Raw genomic sequence first — 18,748 nt, 5'->3', positions numbered from 1 at the left:
GCCCCAGGGGCTGACAGTCTGGGAGTGAGCCAGCGAGCCAGCAAGGGGTGTGAAGGCATGATGTCTCTGCCACCACCACCTGTAATCGTGACAGGAGGCCACTGTGGCTTTGGGCTCCTAGCGGGGTATGCGTGTGCATTCACCCGTGCACAGCTGGGTGTGTGCATGTGTGTGAGTGTGTGTCTATGGAGGGGTTATAGCTTTTTATTTTTATCTTTACAAATAAAAAACAATATCCTGGAGGGTCTGGAAGCCCTTTCATTTGACCCTGCTTGCTCTCCCCGACCCGCACCCCAGCTCTCTGAGGCCCAGGCAAGAGTCCCAGCCCAGCTAGTCCCTTTCCTGTTTGTGGCCCCCCCCAACCCCCAGTCCTCATGCCCCCCCCACCGTTAATCCTCCTTGACATGAGAACACAGTTTATGGATTCAAGTCAACAAGTGCTTTCTGACAACACAGGGCCTGTCCTCAAGGGCACAGACCCACAGTTTGGTGGGTGGGACACGGTTTACCAGCTGCCATGCAGCAAGAGGTCTGAGCAGGCCTGGCCAGCACCCAGGCACACAAGGCCAAGGTCACTCCCCCAGCCAGGATGCTCAGCCCCACACCTCCTTGTACCTGTGCTCAAAACTTACTTTCCCTGCCTTTGGGCCAGTCGCTTCTTACCCTGTTATCCTTGGAGTAGAGAAGGATAAAAGAAGGGGATTTAGCATGTAAGACCACATCTTAAACACACACATACACACACAAGCACCCCAGAAGCTATTTTCTTCTCTTCTCTTGTCTAATTCCTACGCATTCTTTAATACTCAGCTCAAATGAGACCTTATCCAGGAAGCCTTCCTTGATCTGCCTTCATGTTCCTACAGTTCTTCTTCAAGGGCTTTAAACAGCCCTTGTCAAATGGCATGCGGGTAATCTCCCTCACTTGCCTGTGAGCAGTTTGTATGTTTGTGTGTGTTGTGTGTGTGTTGAGGGGAGGGTGTCCAAACCTATTCGTCTCTGTCTCCATAGTGCCCAGCGTGCTTTCTGCCCATTTTTTTTTAAAGATTTTATTTATTTATTTGAGAGAGAGAGAGAGAACGAGAGAGAGAGCACATGAGAGGGAGGAGGGTCAAGGGAGAAGCAGACTCCCCCGTCGAGCAGGGAGCCCAATGCGGGACTCGATCCCGGGACTCCAGGATCATGACCTGAGCCGAAGGCAGTCGCTTAACCAACTGAGCCACCCAGGCGCCCCTTTCTGCCCATTTTTGATATCCGATGACTGGCCCAATGAATCAGTGAATGGATGGTAATAGTAACAAGTGATTCTTGAACACCTAATATGTGCTAGGCCCTGGGCTACATACTTCATATGGACTCTATTTATTTATTTAGAGTGCAAGTGGGAGGGGGGTGCGGAGGGAGAGGGAATGGACTCTCTTATTTAAATCCATGCACCGTTTTATGTAGAGGCACTAACAGTGTTTGACATTAGTAGTATAATATAGCCCTAATTTCCACAGTTTCTGAGAAGCTGAGGCTCAGCAAGGTGAACAACATGCTATCAGGCACATGACTGAATGAACATCTGAATGGATGAATGAAAAGATCTGTATTTGAGCCTTGACTCCCAACACTTATTCTGGTTGATTTGGGGTAAATCACTTCCCTCTCCGGGTCTCAGTTTTCCCATCTATATAATGGGCCTAATTCCAATCCCTACCGCAAAGAGTTATCTGTGAGGCAGTGTTCTTGGAATGGGAGGGGAGAATGGTTTCATTGTCTGGAACTACGTTGGCACTGGGATGTATGTGGGGGGACGGAGGAGTTACTGTGATCCCCACCCCCAGCCCAATTCTGCTCTCTGGCCCGTGGTTCCAAGAGCTGCCCTAGGGCGGGCCTGATGGCTTGGCACGGAGGTAGCAGAAGGAGCTGATGTTTTCTGCAGGGCTGCAGGTGCGTGAGGGGAGCAGAGGCCCGGAGAGCCAGAGGGAGATGCCCTGAGGAGGTGGGGGAGGGTCAGGAAGTGGGTGCTGCCGCATGCCTGGCAGGGGAGCCAAGTTTGCCTTTGGAGCTGATGTTGAAAGAGAAAGTGTCTTCCCTTTCGGGTGTCTACCACTTGCTGAAGCTGTCAACAGCTCCTGACTCCAGCACGCTCCCCAGGCAAGGGCATGCCGGCAGAATGGAGGCTGCACACCGCCAAGGCTCCCTGTGGAACATGAGGGGGGCAGTGTGCCTTGAGGTTGGTGGCGAAGGAACTGACAATGACTTACATGTTCAGCCTGGCGCAGGGCTTTCACTCCTCAGCGAGGGGCCAGCCCCGGGGGGCCACCTGCACAAGAGAGCGTGTCCGCTCCCACTGCTGGAGTCACTTAGGTGAGGAAGGGCCTTCTCTGGGCCCCATTCTTCCTGTTGGAACGTGGCCCGCACCTGAACTCAGTCTGTAGGCAAGACTTGGAGAAAAAAAGAATGTTCCAGCGAAACACCTGTGAGGAGTATCAAGAACAGGGGGCCTTCGCCCAAACCAGGGGAGGCTGGGGGAGACGTGATTTCCCCATCTGGCCAGTACAGAGGGAGGCTGGGGGCTTGGAACCAGGAGGCCAGATCTCGGCGTCTGGTCTGCCACTGGGACAAGCCACCTCCCCTCGCCCCATGGGACCTGCATCTCCATTGGTAGAGAGGACTCATGGCCCCCACCCGCTTCCCCGCCAGGCTGGCCACACTGCTCTTCTAGTCTGGCCTCTGCTACTTTCATATTCTGACCTTAGCCAAACTCTCTGAGCCTCAATTGTTACGAACAAAAATGGAAGTAATAGTATCTAGCGCATGAGACTGTCCATTGTTAGACATGAAAAGGAACGTGCAAACCCAGCGTCTCCCTGCAGGATCATGGGGCTCGTTCTTCCCCTTTCCTGCTGTTTGGTGGGAGGGAGGAAGATGGATGGATAATGGTGTGTGTGTGTGTGTGTGTGTGTGTGTGTGTCTGTGTCTGTGTGTGTGTGTGTGTCTGTGTGTGTGTGTGTGTGTGTGTGTGTGTGTGTATCTTCTGAATCTGGTGCGGTTGGGGTGGACAGCTGACACCATCCACCAGCGTGGCTTGAGGGGCTCCTCTACATGCATGCCGAGACCCTTGGGGAAGTGGCCGCGTGGCCGGGCTGGGAGGCGCCCGAATCCCTACATGCAGGTAATGGTGTGTCCCAGCGCTGTTCTGGATCCAGCACCTTGGGCACCTCCCTTCCTGCTCCAGGCTCCTCCCCAAGGCCAGGGGAGGAGCCTGGAGGGCCCCCAGGAAGGGGACATGAAGCCTGGGCGAGTGGGGGGAGTGCCGGCATGTCGAGTATCTCCTCAGTGTCCAGAGCAGCGCCGGGTGCCTTCTCTGGCAGCATATTTAATTTTCTGTAGTTCTGCAAGGCTGAGATCAGCATCATTTTACACATAAAGAAATAGGTGACCAGGGAGGTAAAGTCACTTGAAAATGGTTACCCAGCTCATAAATAGCCAAACTTAGAATGGAACTTGGTGCCTGCCAGATACCAAAGTGGATGCCATGGGTGGGATGCCCCACTCCCCGCTGCCACTGTCCTCGGGGATTTCCAGACTGGGGACCACAGCCCCGACTGTCCTCAGGGAGCTTCTAGGCTGAGATGGACACAGAACACAAGATTCTGCAGATAGTGAGGGAAATGAGCACAGACTGAGCTAAGATGGCTGAGGCTTCCGGGGCAGAGACTGCCCGTGGGCACAGGCCTGGCCTGCTGCCCGGTTTCCTCTAGGCCTCGCCTGCTTTCTCGCAAGCCCCAGGGCCTGCGTGTGCTCATTTGCACGGCTGCCTCAGTCACAAAGGCAGGGAAGCTAAATCCGGAGGTGTTGCCAGCATCACAGCAGCAGAAATGATCCCACGCGGTCCACGGAGGTGAGAGTGGTGGAGATGGGCTAGGGAGGCAGCCCAGTGGGCCCTGGGCTGGGTCCTGGGCTGGGCGCTGTGAGGGGCTCAGAAGGACCTTCTCTGCCGCCCACAGGTAGAGTGCATCCTGCAAAGAGCACTGGGCCAGAGTCAGAGGAGCCTGGGTTCAGTGTCAACACAGACGCTAACCGGCCGAGCTGCGGCCTTGGGCACTCACGGAACCTTCCTGGGCCTCAGTTTTCCGATCAGCGAAATGGCAACAATCCACTCTTTGTTTATGTGGCAAGCTGATGTTTGCGACAAGTTGGATCGCTGGCTGGGAAGCGCTTTGCGAGTGGTGCTGGGCTGTGTCGTTATCATGTTGCCGAGATGGGGAGCTTCTCTCCCCTCCTTCTCCTCCAGTGCTGGCTCCTGGCCTTTTCTCTCTGTGCACGGTGGAGCTAGCCATCCATCAAGAGAAACAGGTCACACAAGTGGATTTGCGACGGGCCTGGCAGGGGTCTGTGTTCCTCTTTCCTGTAGGATCTAAGACAATGCCTTTCCTGTCTCTGGGCTCCTCGGTCGGCCTCCTCCCCAAACAAGGACAAGGACGGTTACTTTTGTGCCACATATTGTGCTGAGGGCCACTGGGTCCTGCCCCTCACGCATATTCTAGTCTGATAAGTTCAGGCAATATGGGACACTAAGGACGGAGAGACGCTGGTCCCTGTCCTCACTCCCCTCACAGCCTCCTGGAAACATCAATGTGTGAAACACAAAACACCGCCTTTGGAGGCGGCCAACCTGAGTTGCCATTCCAATTCCGGCCACCGGCCCTGTGACCTTGGGCAGATCACTCCGTCTCCTGGGACGACTGAGGAGGGACGGAAGGAGAGACTGTGTGCCAAATTCTGTGTCAGGTGGTGACAAAGGACACAGTGGGGGCTGGGCTGGGCAGATCTCAGCTCCATTTTACAGATGTGGAGATGCAGATTCTGTGGCATCTCTAATGCCTGTCACGTGCCTGGTAAGTGCTGTGTTGCCCAGAGCTTCTTGCTCCCTGGCCAACTGGCGTGACTCCATCGGAGAGGTGGGGACCAGCGTGGAGGTCAGGGGAGGGAGAGGTGTGGGTGGTCAGGCTCCTGCAAGATTTAAATGTTGGGGGCCCTGAAGGAGGACCTTCCAAACGGCCCGGATGGTTGGTGTTGGTAACATGGAAGCCACCTCGGCGGCCCCAGCTCCCCCCAACCCTGACCCCGGGCTGTGGTGCGTGTCCTGCCTGGTTCTTGCCTGGCTGAGTCTCCAAGGCCCATTACCGCCAGCTCTCTGCATTTTCTTTTCCCAGCTCTGAACACGGCACTTTGAAGTTTTCGTGAATGGTAGATGGAAAAAAAAAAGGCTTTGATTTAATAAGCTTCCTCCTCCCCCACACACATCATAATGTGAGATTCCCCCATCCAGGGTCGTGACAGATGTGAATGATTTAGAGGGCTTTGCAGAAGTGGGAGTAACTGAAAATGAGTTTATTGATCAGCCCTCAGAGAAGCTGCCTCGCCAGAACCCTGCACTGGGACGCTGCCAACGGCTCAGGCCGCTCTGTTCTCCCGGGGCAAATGACAGGGGTGCCGGCCAGCTCCCTGCACGGCCAGAGAACATTCTCTTCCCCACCCCCACCCAGGGCTGGCCCTGAGGAGAAGGGCTGGTCTTGCCGCAGGAGGAAGTGTGGTTAGACTCTTGCTAGAACTACCTCATTAAGTGGCTTAAATGTACCAGGGCTGGGTGACGGAGGCAGGACCCGAGGATCCTGGAGATCCTCTGGAAGGTGCCTGATCTGTGTGCGCTGGGTGCAGACTCTTCTGCCTGCCGGAAGGGCTGGTGTGGAGAGGAGCGGGGAGCCTTGGGCAGACCTCTGACCCTCCCTCTGACTTACTTGATCCGCATTTAAAGTGATTATTGCTATCATCAGAGCAGTATCTACCATGTTTGTAACTGTTCTCTATTCATTGGATTTGTTCCTTGTTCCTTCCTCCTGCCCCCTCTTTTTCTGCACTTCTGGTTTTAACTGAGCATCTTATATGGATGCGTTCTCCTTCCTCAAATATTATTGGGTGCCTACTGTGTGCCAGGTACTGTGGCAGCTGCTAGGAATACAACACTGAACCACACCTGCGTCCTGCTCTCGGGGTACTTGCAGTTTTACGCATGAGAGGAAAACAGAGCTCACCTTAAAGTTCCACGTGGGGAGGAGGAGGGCATCAGCCTCCAACTGTGACCCAGGAGATCCAACATCCTACCTCCCGCCGCCTGCTCTCCTGGGAGGGGGAAGCTAGGCCCTCCCTGCCTCCCCTCACCCCGGGCAAGCCTGCCACTGCATCAGACTCCCAGTGCCCCCCAGCTCATTTCCATGGCTGGGGCAGAATAGAGGGGGCACCAGAGCCGATGCAGGGGGGGCCGGAGGGGCGCAGGACCAGGGTTGCCGTGCACTGCTGTCTGGGCGGCTGCTGACCCGGAAGGACTGGAGCCTGGGCTGGGCCTGGCCTGGGACTCGGCCATGTGGGGCTGGGTGAATATGCATGCGTGCAGTGAGACCCGAGGCAAACAAGACAGCAGGAGACACCCGGGAGCAACTGCTGAAAAGTGCTGGAATTCTTACCACTGTTGTTAGTGCTTTTGGGCTCCAAACTCCACTGACCTGGATGTCAGTGGGGAGAAGGGCCAGGACCTGGGAGAATAGGCAGCTTCTTCCAGGTCCGAAGAGCTAAGTACCACCTTGGGTCGTGAGGCAGCAGAAGGGACTGAAGTTAGACCCAAGGAGGATTTTCTGATAGACAAGGAGACGCTGTGGAGTGGCGGTCTGATGGTGGGAGTGGACTCTTTCAGAAAATTTCCAAGATGGAGAGCTCCCTCTGTCCTCTCTGTCCTCCCACATCCTGCTGTCTGTCACATCTCTTCTATTAGCAATAATCGCGCCTCAGATAAACCTCATTGACTACGATACTGCCGCTGTGCAAAGCTGTCACATCTTTTCTAGAAGAGAGCCTATAACTTTAGGCAGCCCCAAAGGCCCAGGCAGCAGAAACAGAAAAAGAACCCACGCCCCATGAGAACAGTTGCGTCGCCAGGGTGAGCATCCCTTTCTCCTAGGCCTGGGGAGGCCCAGAAGGGGCACTGCCCATGACTCCAGGCCTGGCACCTGTGCAGAAGGCCCGTCTCCTGGGTCCCAGCTGGGCTACCTACTTTGGGCTGCCCTGGAGTCTGCATGGGGTCTCCCTGCTGGGGGTTACATTACGGTCCCTTGACGGATATAGGCTTTCAGGCAGATGCTGAGTATCCCGTGGTTTCTGACAGGCCAGGAGATACTCAGGAGTGGGAAGGAGAAAGGGCATGGGCTCCCCGAGTCAGCCTGCCCGTGTCTCCAACCCCCACACTGGCCACTTCCCCCAAGAGAGCTTTGCTGGGCCCAGCCAGGAGTGTGCCTTCTCTAGGACCCTGTGTGGGGTTTAGTGCTGGGCTGAGCGAGCTCCCACACCCCACCCCTTCCCCATCTCAGACGGATCAGGAACACAGGCTAATTCTGTACCAAGGTTGGGTTAGGTGGGAGAGCTAACTGCAAAATAAAAACGAAAGCCCTGTGACCAGGCTTCCAAAATGAAACAAGTCACTTTTTTTTTTTTTATCTGTGTCCTTGCAACCTGTTTTGTATCTCTTTCGGAGCTGACTGTATTTTCCGGTAGAATCAGGGATGTCCTCTGGGTGGCGAGGTGATAAGGCTGGGCACCAGTTGCTATCAGGTACCAGGGCCCGGATGAGTAAGCGCACCAGCCCCATGGTCACAGTGAGCCTGCCAAGCACATCTTCTCAAGCCCTTGTGCTGAGGACAGAACTGAGGCTCGAGGGATGGTGACTTGCTCAAGGCCACGAGCTGTTAACTGGTGGAGCTGTAGCGTGAAGGCCGATGTGACTCCACAGCACACTTCTGCCAGCCAGTCAGTCCCTTACTCACTCATCCCACCACCATATACTTCTTTCTCTTTCCATCCTAGGTTCCTGCCAGTCTTCCTCTCTGTGGGGCGCATAGCTAGAACATGAAACCTCAGGGGAGGGACTCCCTTCTGGGGACTTGTGGGTGCCTCAACCCCAGCCCCTGGGTCCCTCCTCCCCAAACTGGGAGAGGAGTTTGGTCCTCAGGGCTCCCCTCTCCTTTCTGTTAACGCCAAGCTCAGCTCTCCCTGTAGGATGATCATTCCAGAAGAGGGGAACACGACCTGTGGAGCTTGGGATACATCTGGTTTAGTCCCACATCATCTCCATGAGGACACGTCTGCTGCAAAGGGGAGGGGTCTCCCCCTGACCTGCTCACTCCCAGCAGAGCCCAGACCAGAACCTGGGTCTCTTGATCCACACCAGGTTGGAGGTGGTGCTCCACGGGCGAGCTCTCCCTCTTTGGGGGGTCCTGATGCTGCGGTGCGGGCAGGCACCCCTCAACGGGCAGCGCGGACCCCTCTGTTCTCTTGGGCCCAGGGAAGTGCGCACATTCCCAGGACCCTCCTGCACTGGCCCTGCCGACGGGCCAGCCAGACTGGAGGATCCCTGGCCACCTCTTGTAAGTGACCACTGTCTGCAGAGGCCACGGGGGCCTGTGGGAATGATCCAATCGGCTCCCCTTCGCCAGAGGCAGGCCTTTCCACCTCACTGGAAAAGGAATTTGGCCCCTTTCCCTCCATGGTCGTCACGGTGAGGCCTCACTGCACCAGCCACTCTCAGGTCATTAAATCCACACACGGACAGGACAGGTTTTTCCGTCCCACCCACCGGATGAGTCAGAAAGTCACCCATGGCAGGTGGGGCCATATGGCCTTGGTCTCTTTGCCACCCTAGCCTTCCTTACCTGAGAGCCGGAGAGAATCAAGTCTCAGGCAGGAAATGGCCAGGAAGGCTGGGTCCAGTTTCCCCAGTTTCCTGATCAGGTCAGACACCCTCCTCCTCAAGGACCACCCAGTCACTGGGATGTGGGGCTCCACCCGGCCTTGGGAGTCAGAGAGCTGCTTCCCATTGTGTGTGTGTGTGTGTGGGGGGGTCGCATCTCAAAATCACGCACGGCATTGTTTCAGATGCAGTCCCTGGGTCTCCGTTGTCTGTACGGGGACATCCTGATTCACCCTCAATGGGGGGAAAGGCCTGGGGATGGCAGGCAGATATAGCTGAAAAACGTGCCTCCCTTAAATCTGAGATCCCGCTCCCTACATCCACCCCCCTGTCCTCCCAGGAGCCTCCTTTGGAGCTCTGAGCAAATCCAAAGGCCCCCTTGTAAGGATGAGAGAACACGCCAGAGAGCAGAGGGCTCCATCACAAGGCACGCAGGCCTGTGGCGGAGCGGGCGATGCTGGGCATCCGTGCAGCCTGTGAGTCTGGGGCGGGGGCGGGGGGTCCCGGGAGCTTTGGCCTTGTGGGCTTCAACACGTGCTGCTGTCTCGTCAGCCTGGCTGCCCGCTTTGGGCAGCGCTGTGCCCCCTTGTCGGACAGAACATTCCTTGAAGACAGGAGTTAGGTTTTTTCTGCTCACTGCCAGATCCAAGGAAGAGGCTCTGCATCTGGAGCAGGGAAGGTGGGGGAGGTTGTTGGTCCCGGAGTCACATATGTGCCCTTGATTGTCTTCCCACCAGGCTGTGGAGTTTTTTGTCCCCAGCAAGTGACCAGGAGTGATTTCCAAGGCCCATTTACACTAATGACCTAATCAATTTATTCAGCTCTTTTCTTTCAAGGAGTTCCGAGCATCTGTCCCTCTTCTCTGTAAGCCTTCAGGCTGGCCCTGGAGGTGTCAGACCGGTTTCCCTTTTGGGGATGGGTGACACTGATATGGGTGGTAGCTGATGCCACAGGGTCTGAGGGGAGCAAGACTCGAGGCAGGGTGATTAGGACCCAGACATCCTGTGCCCCCCCCGCCCGGCCCCCGATCCAGACTCCCCTGGGCAGCATTACTCTTAAATGTTTGGTCCCTGGAGTGTGCCCAGCGCCTTTGATTGTATCTGGTTTCCTGTTCTCCTTGGGGAGGAAGAATTTCTCTGCAGGAAGTAGTTTAATAGTCTGAAAGCCTTACTTCCCTGGTCTGGAGACCCAGGTTTCCAGTTGCAAGTGGTCTAGATCCTTGATAAAAAGGGAGGCAGGAGGGAGGGGACCCGAGCTCTGTAGCATTGCTCCTTCTCAGACACAGAGGAAAAGGGAAGGAGAGACGAAGGATTCGGTTCCTGACTCTCCAAACTGCCGGGGTGCAGAAACATGCTCCTCGCTCCCTGCTCCAGTCCTCGGCCCGGTGCTCTGGCCACGTGACTGGGGAACACGGCCAGCCAGGCCTGACGACCCTGCCCTGGCCTCAGCAGTCGACAGAACACTTCATCACCCTTATCTTCCAACAGAGACACATCTAGCCTTTTCCAGACCGACCATGTGGCTTCTCTCTCTATCTCTCCCTTCTGAGTCCATGCGGATTTGTTAAGAGTCTGGTCAGTTCTCTGCTGCCCCTGGCAGGGAGTTCTTCGTGATGACTACACTCGGTTCTTTCCACTCCGGCTTCACTCCTGAGCGGCTGGGGTCTAACCTGGAGCTCAGGGGTCACTGAGGTGCTTACGGCGGAGGGATTGGTTATGCAGGTGGTGAAGCGTCTGAGACGTCAAGGGGACCATGAGGGAACCCAGAGCTCAGCAACAAGGGGAAGTCAGCCCTGGGCTGGGGGACAAAGAAGGAACTGGAAACGAGGTGGACCTGCGGGCTGGGAGGGGAAGCCCGCAAGGAGAGGTAACAGCTGCCCAAGGCACAGAGAGGGGGGTGGAAATATCCCGGCTTTCCTCTCCTCCCTCGGTGCCCCAGTGCCTCCTGTGGACCCCGCTGACACGGGAGCTCCGGAGATGCAGCCTGCAGGGCTCAGCCCCTGTTGAGACGGAGCAGGGCAGGGCGGGGAGGGAGGCTGAGGAGAGCCGGCTTCAGGCACAGCACGCTCCAGTCTTTTTTTTTAATTGTTATGTTAATCACCATACATTACATCATTAGTTCTTGATGTAGTGTTCCATGATTCATTGTTTGTGCATAACACCCAGTGCTCCACGTAGAACGTGCCCTCTTTAATACCCATCACCAGGCTAACCCATCCCCCCCACCCCCTCCCCTCTAGAACCCTCAGTTTGTTTTTCAGAGTCCATCGTCTCTCATGGTTCGTCTCCCCCTCCGATTTACTCCCCTTCATTCTTCCCCTCCTGCTATCTTCTTCTTTTTCTTTTTTCTTAAAATATATTGCATTATTTGTTTCAGAGGTACAGATCTGTGATTCAACAGTCTTGCACAATTCACAGCGCTCACCATAGCACATACCCTCCCCAATGTCTATCACCCAGCCACCCCATCCCTCCCACCCCCCACCACTCCAGCAACACTCAGTTTGTTTCCTGGGATTAAGAATTCCTCATATCAGTGAGGTCATATGATACATGTCTTTCTCTGATTGACTTATTTCACTCAGCATAACACCCTCCAGTTCCATCCACGTCGTTGCAAATGGCAAGATCTCATTCCTTTTGATGGCTGCATAATATTCCATTGTGTATATATACCACTTCTTCTTTATCCATTCATCTGTCGATGGACATCTTGGCTCTTTCCACAGTTTGGCTATTGTGGACATTGCCCAGCACACTCCAGTCTTGTTTGAGCCGTGACAGAGCGGCTGCTCTGAGCGCCTTCCTCTGGGTGGCAGTTCTCCGTCCACCAAAGAGAGTTCTGGGGGGCCTCACTGCCCTCCCCTTCTCTTTTCTCTGTCAAATGCTTCTTTCCTGCCTAGGCCTCAGGGTCTGTTCATCGCCTGATGACATTCTGCACTTTTCCTGTTCTTTGGAGGCTTTTGGTTCATGTTCTCAGAGTCAGCCTGAAAGTCAGTCCCCAGTGGTGTCGGGGAACGAGCCCCTCTCTGAGGCTGTGGGCCGGGAGAGGCCACCCCTCGGCGCTCAGCCAGGGCCTCCGACTGGACGTGATCTTATCTGTGAAAGGGGCCTATTCATGAGGCACAGGACCAGCCAGGAGCCTGGGCACGCTCATGGCTCCCACTAGGACTTAGCTTGAGATGGAGACACGGCTTCTCCGGACCGCAGGCTGGAAGACTCCGGGGAAGCTGGGTCTGGCCAGGGGAGCTTCTGCTGATCCCGCAGTATGTGGCTGCAGCGCTGGGGCCTGGGCAGCTGTGGGTGTGTTGGGGGCTGGCTGGCACTGGCTCATACCTCCCCTAAGAGGCCCTCATCCGAGCGGCCTATGGTACAGCACCTAAGCGGGGCGCCAGTTGTTAGCCAGTTCGTCAGCGGGCTCCCCACAGCTCCCAGTGCGTCAGGGAGTCGCCCAGGGCATGATTCTTCTCATCCAGGGCGCTGTGATTGCTTCCAGAGCGACGGCTACGCCTTTCTCCTCTGACTTTCTCTAACTGGGCAGCGACCACTTCCTCTTTATTTCTGGTTCTCAAGATGTACTCACGGGGTAGATCCTCAATCAATCACAAATGATTGAATAAATCATGTTTATTTATCACTGAATTTTATTTATCATATAGATAATAGATCATAAGTGATTGTATATATGGATGTATGGATTCACCTGCCCGATGTTATACGTATGTATTCATTTATTCAGCAGACAGTGATTGATCACTGTTCTAGGTACTGGGGTTGCAGTGGTGAACCTGCAAAATAAAGGCCCTGTCCTAAATGGACCTTATATTCTGCTGGATAAATGCATACATATATATGGAGATAGAATGAGAGAGAGACAGGAGGTGGTCAGATCTGTCAAGAAAGTTAAACACGGCAAGAGGTACAGAGTGGTGGGGGCTGTTTTTGCCTTCTGGTCAGGGAAACTTCTCTGAGGAGGTGACATCTGAGGTGGCATCTGAATGAGGGGAGATGAGCAGGAAGGGTGAAGGCCCCTGGGTGGACACAAACGAGGGTCCAGCAGTGTGGTGTGGACCTCACCAGCAAAGGGGGTGGGGTTGAGGCTAAGGGGAGGGGCCCCTTGAGGAGACAGGGATCCAGGAGACTCAGGAAATGGAATCTCTCTCTCTGCTCAGTGGCCAGGATCAAAACCTGGGCATCATCTTGATTCTTTCTGTCAGCTGGACAGCCAGACTCAACAGCAGATCCTGTTGGATCTGTTCCCAAGTGCACCTCAAGCCGTCCACTCCCCCCCGGCCGCTGCGCCAACTGGAGTACATCACCTCCTGTCTTGCCTGGTTGGCTAAAATAGCCTCCCTGTGGTTGTCTTGCTTTCCCTGCTATAATACATTCTCCACAGGGTGGTCCGAGTTAGCTTTTTTAAAAACAGAAATTGGAGGATATTACTCCTCTGCTTGCAATGGCTTCCCTGCACTTAGAATGTACCCCAGAACCTTGACTGTGGCCCTCCCAGCCCTAGGTGGCTGTCCCTGACCACAGCTGGGACTGACCCTCCCTACCCTTGCCCTCACCGGCCTCACTAGCTGCTCTCTGTTCCTTAACCTCCAGCCTCAGCACCTTCACCTGCTGTATTTTCTGCACGGAAGGCTCTGCCTAACCCCCCACCCCGATCTTTGCCTGGGTGGCTCTTGGCGATCATTTAGCGATCAGCTCAGCACATCCTTCCCAGAGAGGCCCCTCTGCCCACCAGCTACTCACTCTCTCGGGTGTCCTATTGATTTCACTCTCTGAAATGATCCGTTTATTTGTTTATACATCTATTTCCTGTTCCCCTGCCTCTAGAAGTTTACTTTCACGAGAGCCTGTTCTCCTCAATATTTCTGAACCCTACCTTTACCACTTGGTACCTGGCACCTAAAGGTGTTCATGGAATATCTGTTTAATGACTCAAAAGGAGGTACCTTGTTTGCTTCGTCACCCCAACACCCACCGCTAAACAGCTAGGCAGCTCACAACAGACCAGCCTGAGGTCTATGAAGAGGCCCGACCTGGAGGGAGGTGGGGGGCTCCCAGGCAGGTCTAATGACATCCTCAGAACTGCTCAATCCAAGGAGCTCGCCATGGCTCCCTGCCACTCTGAGGCTCCACCCTCCAAGCCCCCTCCACCCCATCCCATGGGAGTGCCAGGGCTGGGTCCAGCCAGGCTTTGGACTTGGAAAGATCTGAATCTTAGCAATTCTGTTTCTACGTCTTTCTCGGTAAGGGACCTTGGGCAGGTCTCATAATCTGAGTCTCAGTTACTGTAATTAGAAAATGAAAATAATAATCATAATAATACCTGACTCATGGGGCTATCTTTAGTCAGTGCCGGGTCTGCAAGAAGTATCAATAAATGTTAACTTATTAGCATTATTGTTGTCATTATTACTGATCAGTTAGCTGTTATTTTTCTTTTTGTTTAAAGATTTGTTTATTTATTTGAGAGAGAGAGAAAGAGAGAGAGAGAGCGTGCACATGAGTGGGAGGGGAGGGGCAGAGGGAGAGGGAGAGACTCTCAAGCAGACTTACCGCCGAGTGTGGAGCCTGACCCAGGGCTTGATCTCACGACCCTGAGATCATGACCTGAGCCGAAACCAAGAGTCAGACGCTCAACCAACTGAGCCACCCAGATGCCCCAGTTAGCTGTTATTGTTCAATGCCCCTCCCCCGCCTTAGCCTTCAGAACTTCCCTCTTCTATGTAGCAGCCCTGCCAGAGTGCAGGGGTGTGGCAGAGGTGTCTTCTGCCCTGCCCTGTTGGGTGCGGGATTGGTAGTCCCCCCGGCCCCACCTTGTCCACCTCTGAATCACACTTATTCTGGTGGCATCTGTGATGGGAGATACCTCCCCACTCAGCCAGCCCGGGAACCCCCTTCCACCTCTTTCCTGAAGCCCTCCCTCCCCTTCCCGCCGGTCCAGGTACACAGTATGCATGTTATCACCATCATCAGGAAGGCGCTGGCTGGTAGACTAACTCACACTCTGGAATTAGTACTGTCTTGGCTTTTAAAAATAACACACAGAGGGGCCAATTCTTAACCCAAATGAATGGCTCACCCATGGTGGGATTTTAAGCACCGTGAGGGAGACGCTGGAGGTGATGGGGCTGGTTCTGTAAGGAGCTGCCCGCCCTGCTTGCCTGTGGACAAGGCCCCACTGGTGTTTCAATGTGTCCATTCTGTTGCTCCCCCGCCTGTGTCTATGGGACACTGCACGCTCCTGAGGACAGCTGTCTTTCTGGCTAGTTCCCACCACAGCCCCGGGGGTGGGGTGAGGCCGCGGACCCCAACTTGGGAGGGACCTCCCAAGCTTTGGAGGCACATTCAACGACGCCCTACCCCATGTGCGCCCCAGGACTTGCAGCTTCTGCTTCTCTTTCCCACATGTGGGGAGAGGTGAGTTTCTCCCTGGCCCTGGGACGCAGTCCTTCCTGTGGGAGCCTGCCCCACCTCAGCCAAGGTCCTGGGTCCAGCCCTTTCCCACCATGGAGAAAATAGCAAGAAAAACAGATGAGAACTGATACCCTAAGCTGCAGGTCTGCTGGGACCTGGCCCTGGAGGAGCCCCAGGAAAGCTTTAACCCTGGGGCTCCAGGCCGTCAAGAAGGGCGAGGGGAGGAGGGGGGTGGGCGCCTCCCTAGTGAGAAGCTGCTTCCTCCTTCTCTCGCACCTGGGTCAGTGTCGGGACCCACCTCTTCTCTCAGTGGTCATCATTGCTCAGATGTGGGTCCTGGGCAGCCTCCCCCCACCCCCAATCCCCAGGCTGCACGGCAGCACAAGGTCACCTTGTCCACCCCCCTATCTCTGGGCATACCCTCCTTGACCAGGGTCCAGATGTTCCCATTCTAAAGCTCTTAGGAAGGGGACATTTGCAATCTGCCAATCATCCCATATCTAAGTGACCCATAGTGAGCCTGGTGCCCCGGAGGAGAGCTGGTCTTGGAGTCTGGAGACCTGGGTAAGTTATTGGCCATTTCTGGGCCTGGGTTTCCTAATCTGTGAAATGGTAATCCCATTATGTCCTGCATCACAGGGTGGTTACGGGGATGACCTGAGACATGAATGTAAAGGGCTTTGTAAATGATAAACATGATATAAATCATACGTGCGATGGGCTGTGACCCGGGGCGGGTGGGCAGGGAAGGGCAGGTGCCTGGCCTCCATCCTTCCTCTTGCAGCTGCAGCCTGATTAGGTCCTGCTGAGGCTCACCCTGGAAACCTGCCCCCCAGCCCAACCTCATGACAGCCATGGCAGTGTCCCTCAGCCTTCTGTCTTGGCAGAATGATCTCTGCCTCTTTGGTCTTGCTCTATAGATTCACCCAGAGCTTCTTTCACCATAGGATGTGTGGGGAGCCCTTTGAGATCATCACTAACAAGCCCTGAGCCAGATATTTGCAGAGCAGTTAAGTCCTGTTGGCTGAGCATCTAGAGATACGGGAGGTTTTCCAAGTATGAGTGTTACTAGGGGCTTGGAAGGGAGGAGCTTGGGCACAAGAATATTGGTGGGGTGTTTACAGACTATTTCACTTATGTTGTCTCATCTGGTCCTTAGTCTCTGAAGCGGGGTCCGCTGTCTCATTTTACTGAGAAAGAGTTGATCTAGTAGGTTGCAGATTGACTTCTAGTGTGTGCACCAGGCTGGCCCTCCTGCTGGGGATCCAAGAGGCGGGAATGGGCTTCAGTTGCAAGATAGCAAGGATTATGTGTAAGAAAACTTAGGGAGGCACCAGTGAACTGGGTGCCTTCAAGGTGCCTTGGTGCTTTGGGGACACAAGGGCCCTATGATCACAGAGTAGGGGAGGGGTCATCACACTGACATGTTGGAATCATCTAGGTTCCTCCCTTTCCCATTGGAACGATGAGGAGATTGGAAAAGAGCTTCCATGATCCCTTCTAGTGCTTGCTTCCTTGATGGGATGGGGGGATCTGGTTTCTCCCCCCTGCCAAGTCATTCCCTTCCCCCTCCCCGTAAAGCCTTCCCGGATCAGTGGGCTGTGGTGCACAGAACGGGGTCCAGGGTGAGAGGCGCCGTAAGTAACGTCACTGTAAAGAAGAAAACCACCGATGCTGCAGCACACGACAGGAGAAACCAGAGTCGGAGGGAGGCCTCTGCTTTCATCCCCATGGGTCTCAGGAGCTGCTTACAGGCTCAGCGGGGCACTCCATCCATCTCAGAAGCTGCACTGGAAAATAAACTGGGCAAGCTGAGCCCACCTGTGCTGAGCTGGCTCCCCAGCACCGAGCTGGGTGGGCCCCAGCCCCTGGCACTCTCTCCAGGGCGGCATGTGGGCAGAGGACACGCTGGCTGCAGGCTGCACTGGTTTAAAGGGAAGTGGGGAGCTCCCAGGACATTGTGTTGTCGGCCTCTTCACCCAAAATGTGAGCCGCAGAGATCCTTTCTTACTGGCACAGAAAACATGCATGTTTGGCATTTGGCTGAGCAAATGCACCCCTGTGCATGCATACACGCAAGTGCCTCGCTTGTAGCAAATGCTCTGTGAACATGAGTTGTCTTTCCTGAGAATGATTCCCCCATTAGCTTGGGGGTGCAGAGCTGGTGCTTGAGCACAAGCCCTCAGGAGATAAGCACTGCGCGGTGATTGGACGGGGGAAGGGGAGGTAAGCTTGGAAGGGGAGGTGGGGGCACTGGTAGGAGGGTATGGGGCAGAGCCGGAAGGAGGGAGGTGTGCAAGGCTTTTTTGGACAGTTGTGTCAGCTGTCAGCTGGCCTAAGGGGAAGAGCGGCTCACTGATTTTCTGGCTGTTTTGGGTCAGCGTAGCGTAGGAAAGCGTTGCCACCTTCCATGCGGCCTTGGGCAGATCATGTGATTGCTTTGAACCTCAATTTCCTCATCTGTCAAGGCTTTCCTACCTTAACAGGACCGCCACGCTGCAATGATGAGGTGACCAATGGCGATGTGCCGGGCACACATGATTTTTACTTTGGTGATTTTATTAAAACTCCTCCGGGAGGTCCTTTGTTATTTTCTGTTATGATTTTTACCTTGATTTTTAGTTCGCCATGATTTTTACGTGACCCAGGGTTCCCACCCTCTGTGGGCGAGATGAGCCAGTGCGATGCAAAGCTGTGGCCCAAATCTTAGATCCTGAAGACTCGGACTTCTAGCCAAAGACCCGCAGCTCCCTGCTCACTGGGCCCTGGCTGGGGAGGGGGTCTCCTCTTAGAGACCCCTGGGGGCTGGTGGAGCCTGGGTTGGGGGGACTCACACTCTATTCTCCCCTCCCCCAGGTACAAGACGGTGGTGACTCCCCGGAGGGCGGCCGTGGCCATCGCCGGCTGCTGGATTCTCTCCTTCGTGGTGGGTCTGACGCCCCTGTTCGGCTGGAACCGGCTCGGGGAGGTGGAGCGGGCCTGGGCAGCCAACAGCACCGAGGGCGAGCCCGTGATTGAGTGCGAGTTTGAGAAGGTTATCAGCATGGAGTACATGGTCTACTTCAACTTCTTTGTCTGGGTGCTACCGCCGCTGCTGCTCATGGTCCTCATCTACCTGGAGGTCTTCTACCTGATCCGCAAGCAGCTCAACAAGAAGGTGTCGGCCTCCTCTGGTGACCCGCAGAAGTACTACGGGAAGGAGCTGAAGATTGCCAAGTCGCTGGCCCTCATTCTCTTCCTCTTCGCCCTCAGCTGGCTGCCCCTGCACATCCTGAACTGCATCACCCTCTTCTGCCCTTCCTGCCAGAAGCCCAGCATCCTCACCTACATTGCCATCTTCCTCACCCACGGCAACTCGGCCATGAACCCCATTGTCTATGCCTTCCGCATCCAGAAGTTCCGGGTCACCTTCCTTAAGATTTGGCATGACCATTTCCGCTGCCAGCCCACACCCCCCGTTGACGAGGACCCCCCCGAAGAGGGGCCCCACGACTAGACTCCACCTTCCGATCCTGCCTGCCCACATCGGGGGCAT

General features: G+C 55.1%; 1 protein-coding gene and 1 pseudogene across 1 annotated transcript in view; one reads left to right on the top strand and one right to left on the bottom strand.

Moving 5' to 3' along the window:
• ADORA1 (adenosine A1 receptor) overlaps positions 1–18,709 on the top strand; it is a 31,580-nt gene extending 12,871 nt beyond the window's left edge. Inside the window, exon 2 of the mRNA XM_028120324.2 lies at positions 18,070–18,709. Within this exon, the coding sequence (XP_027976125.2) occupies positions 18,070–18,709 (640 nt within the window). The remainder of the gene's footprint in view (positions 1–18,069) is intronic.
• Positions 6,727–6,877, bottom strand: LOC114222050 (U4 spliceosomal RNA; annotated as a pseudogene).
• Positions 18,710–18,748: the final 39 nt, after the last annotated feature.

The sequence above is a fragment of the Eumetopias jubatus genome, unplaced genomic scaffold, assembly GCF_037043125.1.
Source record: "Eumetopias jubatus isolate StellerSeaLion01/CBP00866 unplaced genomic scaffold, mEumJub1_p1.0 scaffold_12, whole genome shotgun sequence".
Lineage (NCBI taxonomy): Eukaryota > Metazoa > Chordata > Mammalia > Carnivora > Otariidae > Eumetopias > Eumetopias jubatus.
The sequence above is the reverse complement of the archived record's forward strand: the minus strand, read 5'-3'. Positions and strand labels throughout refer to the sequence as shown.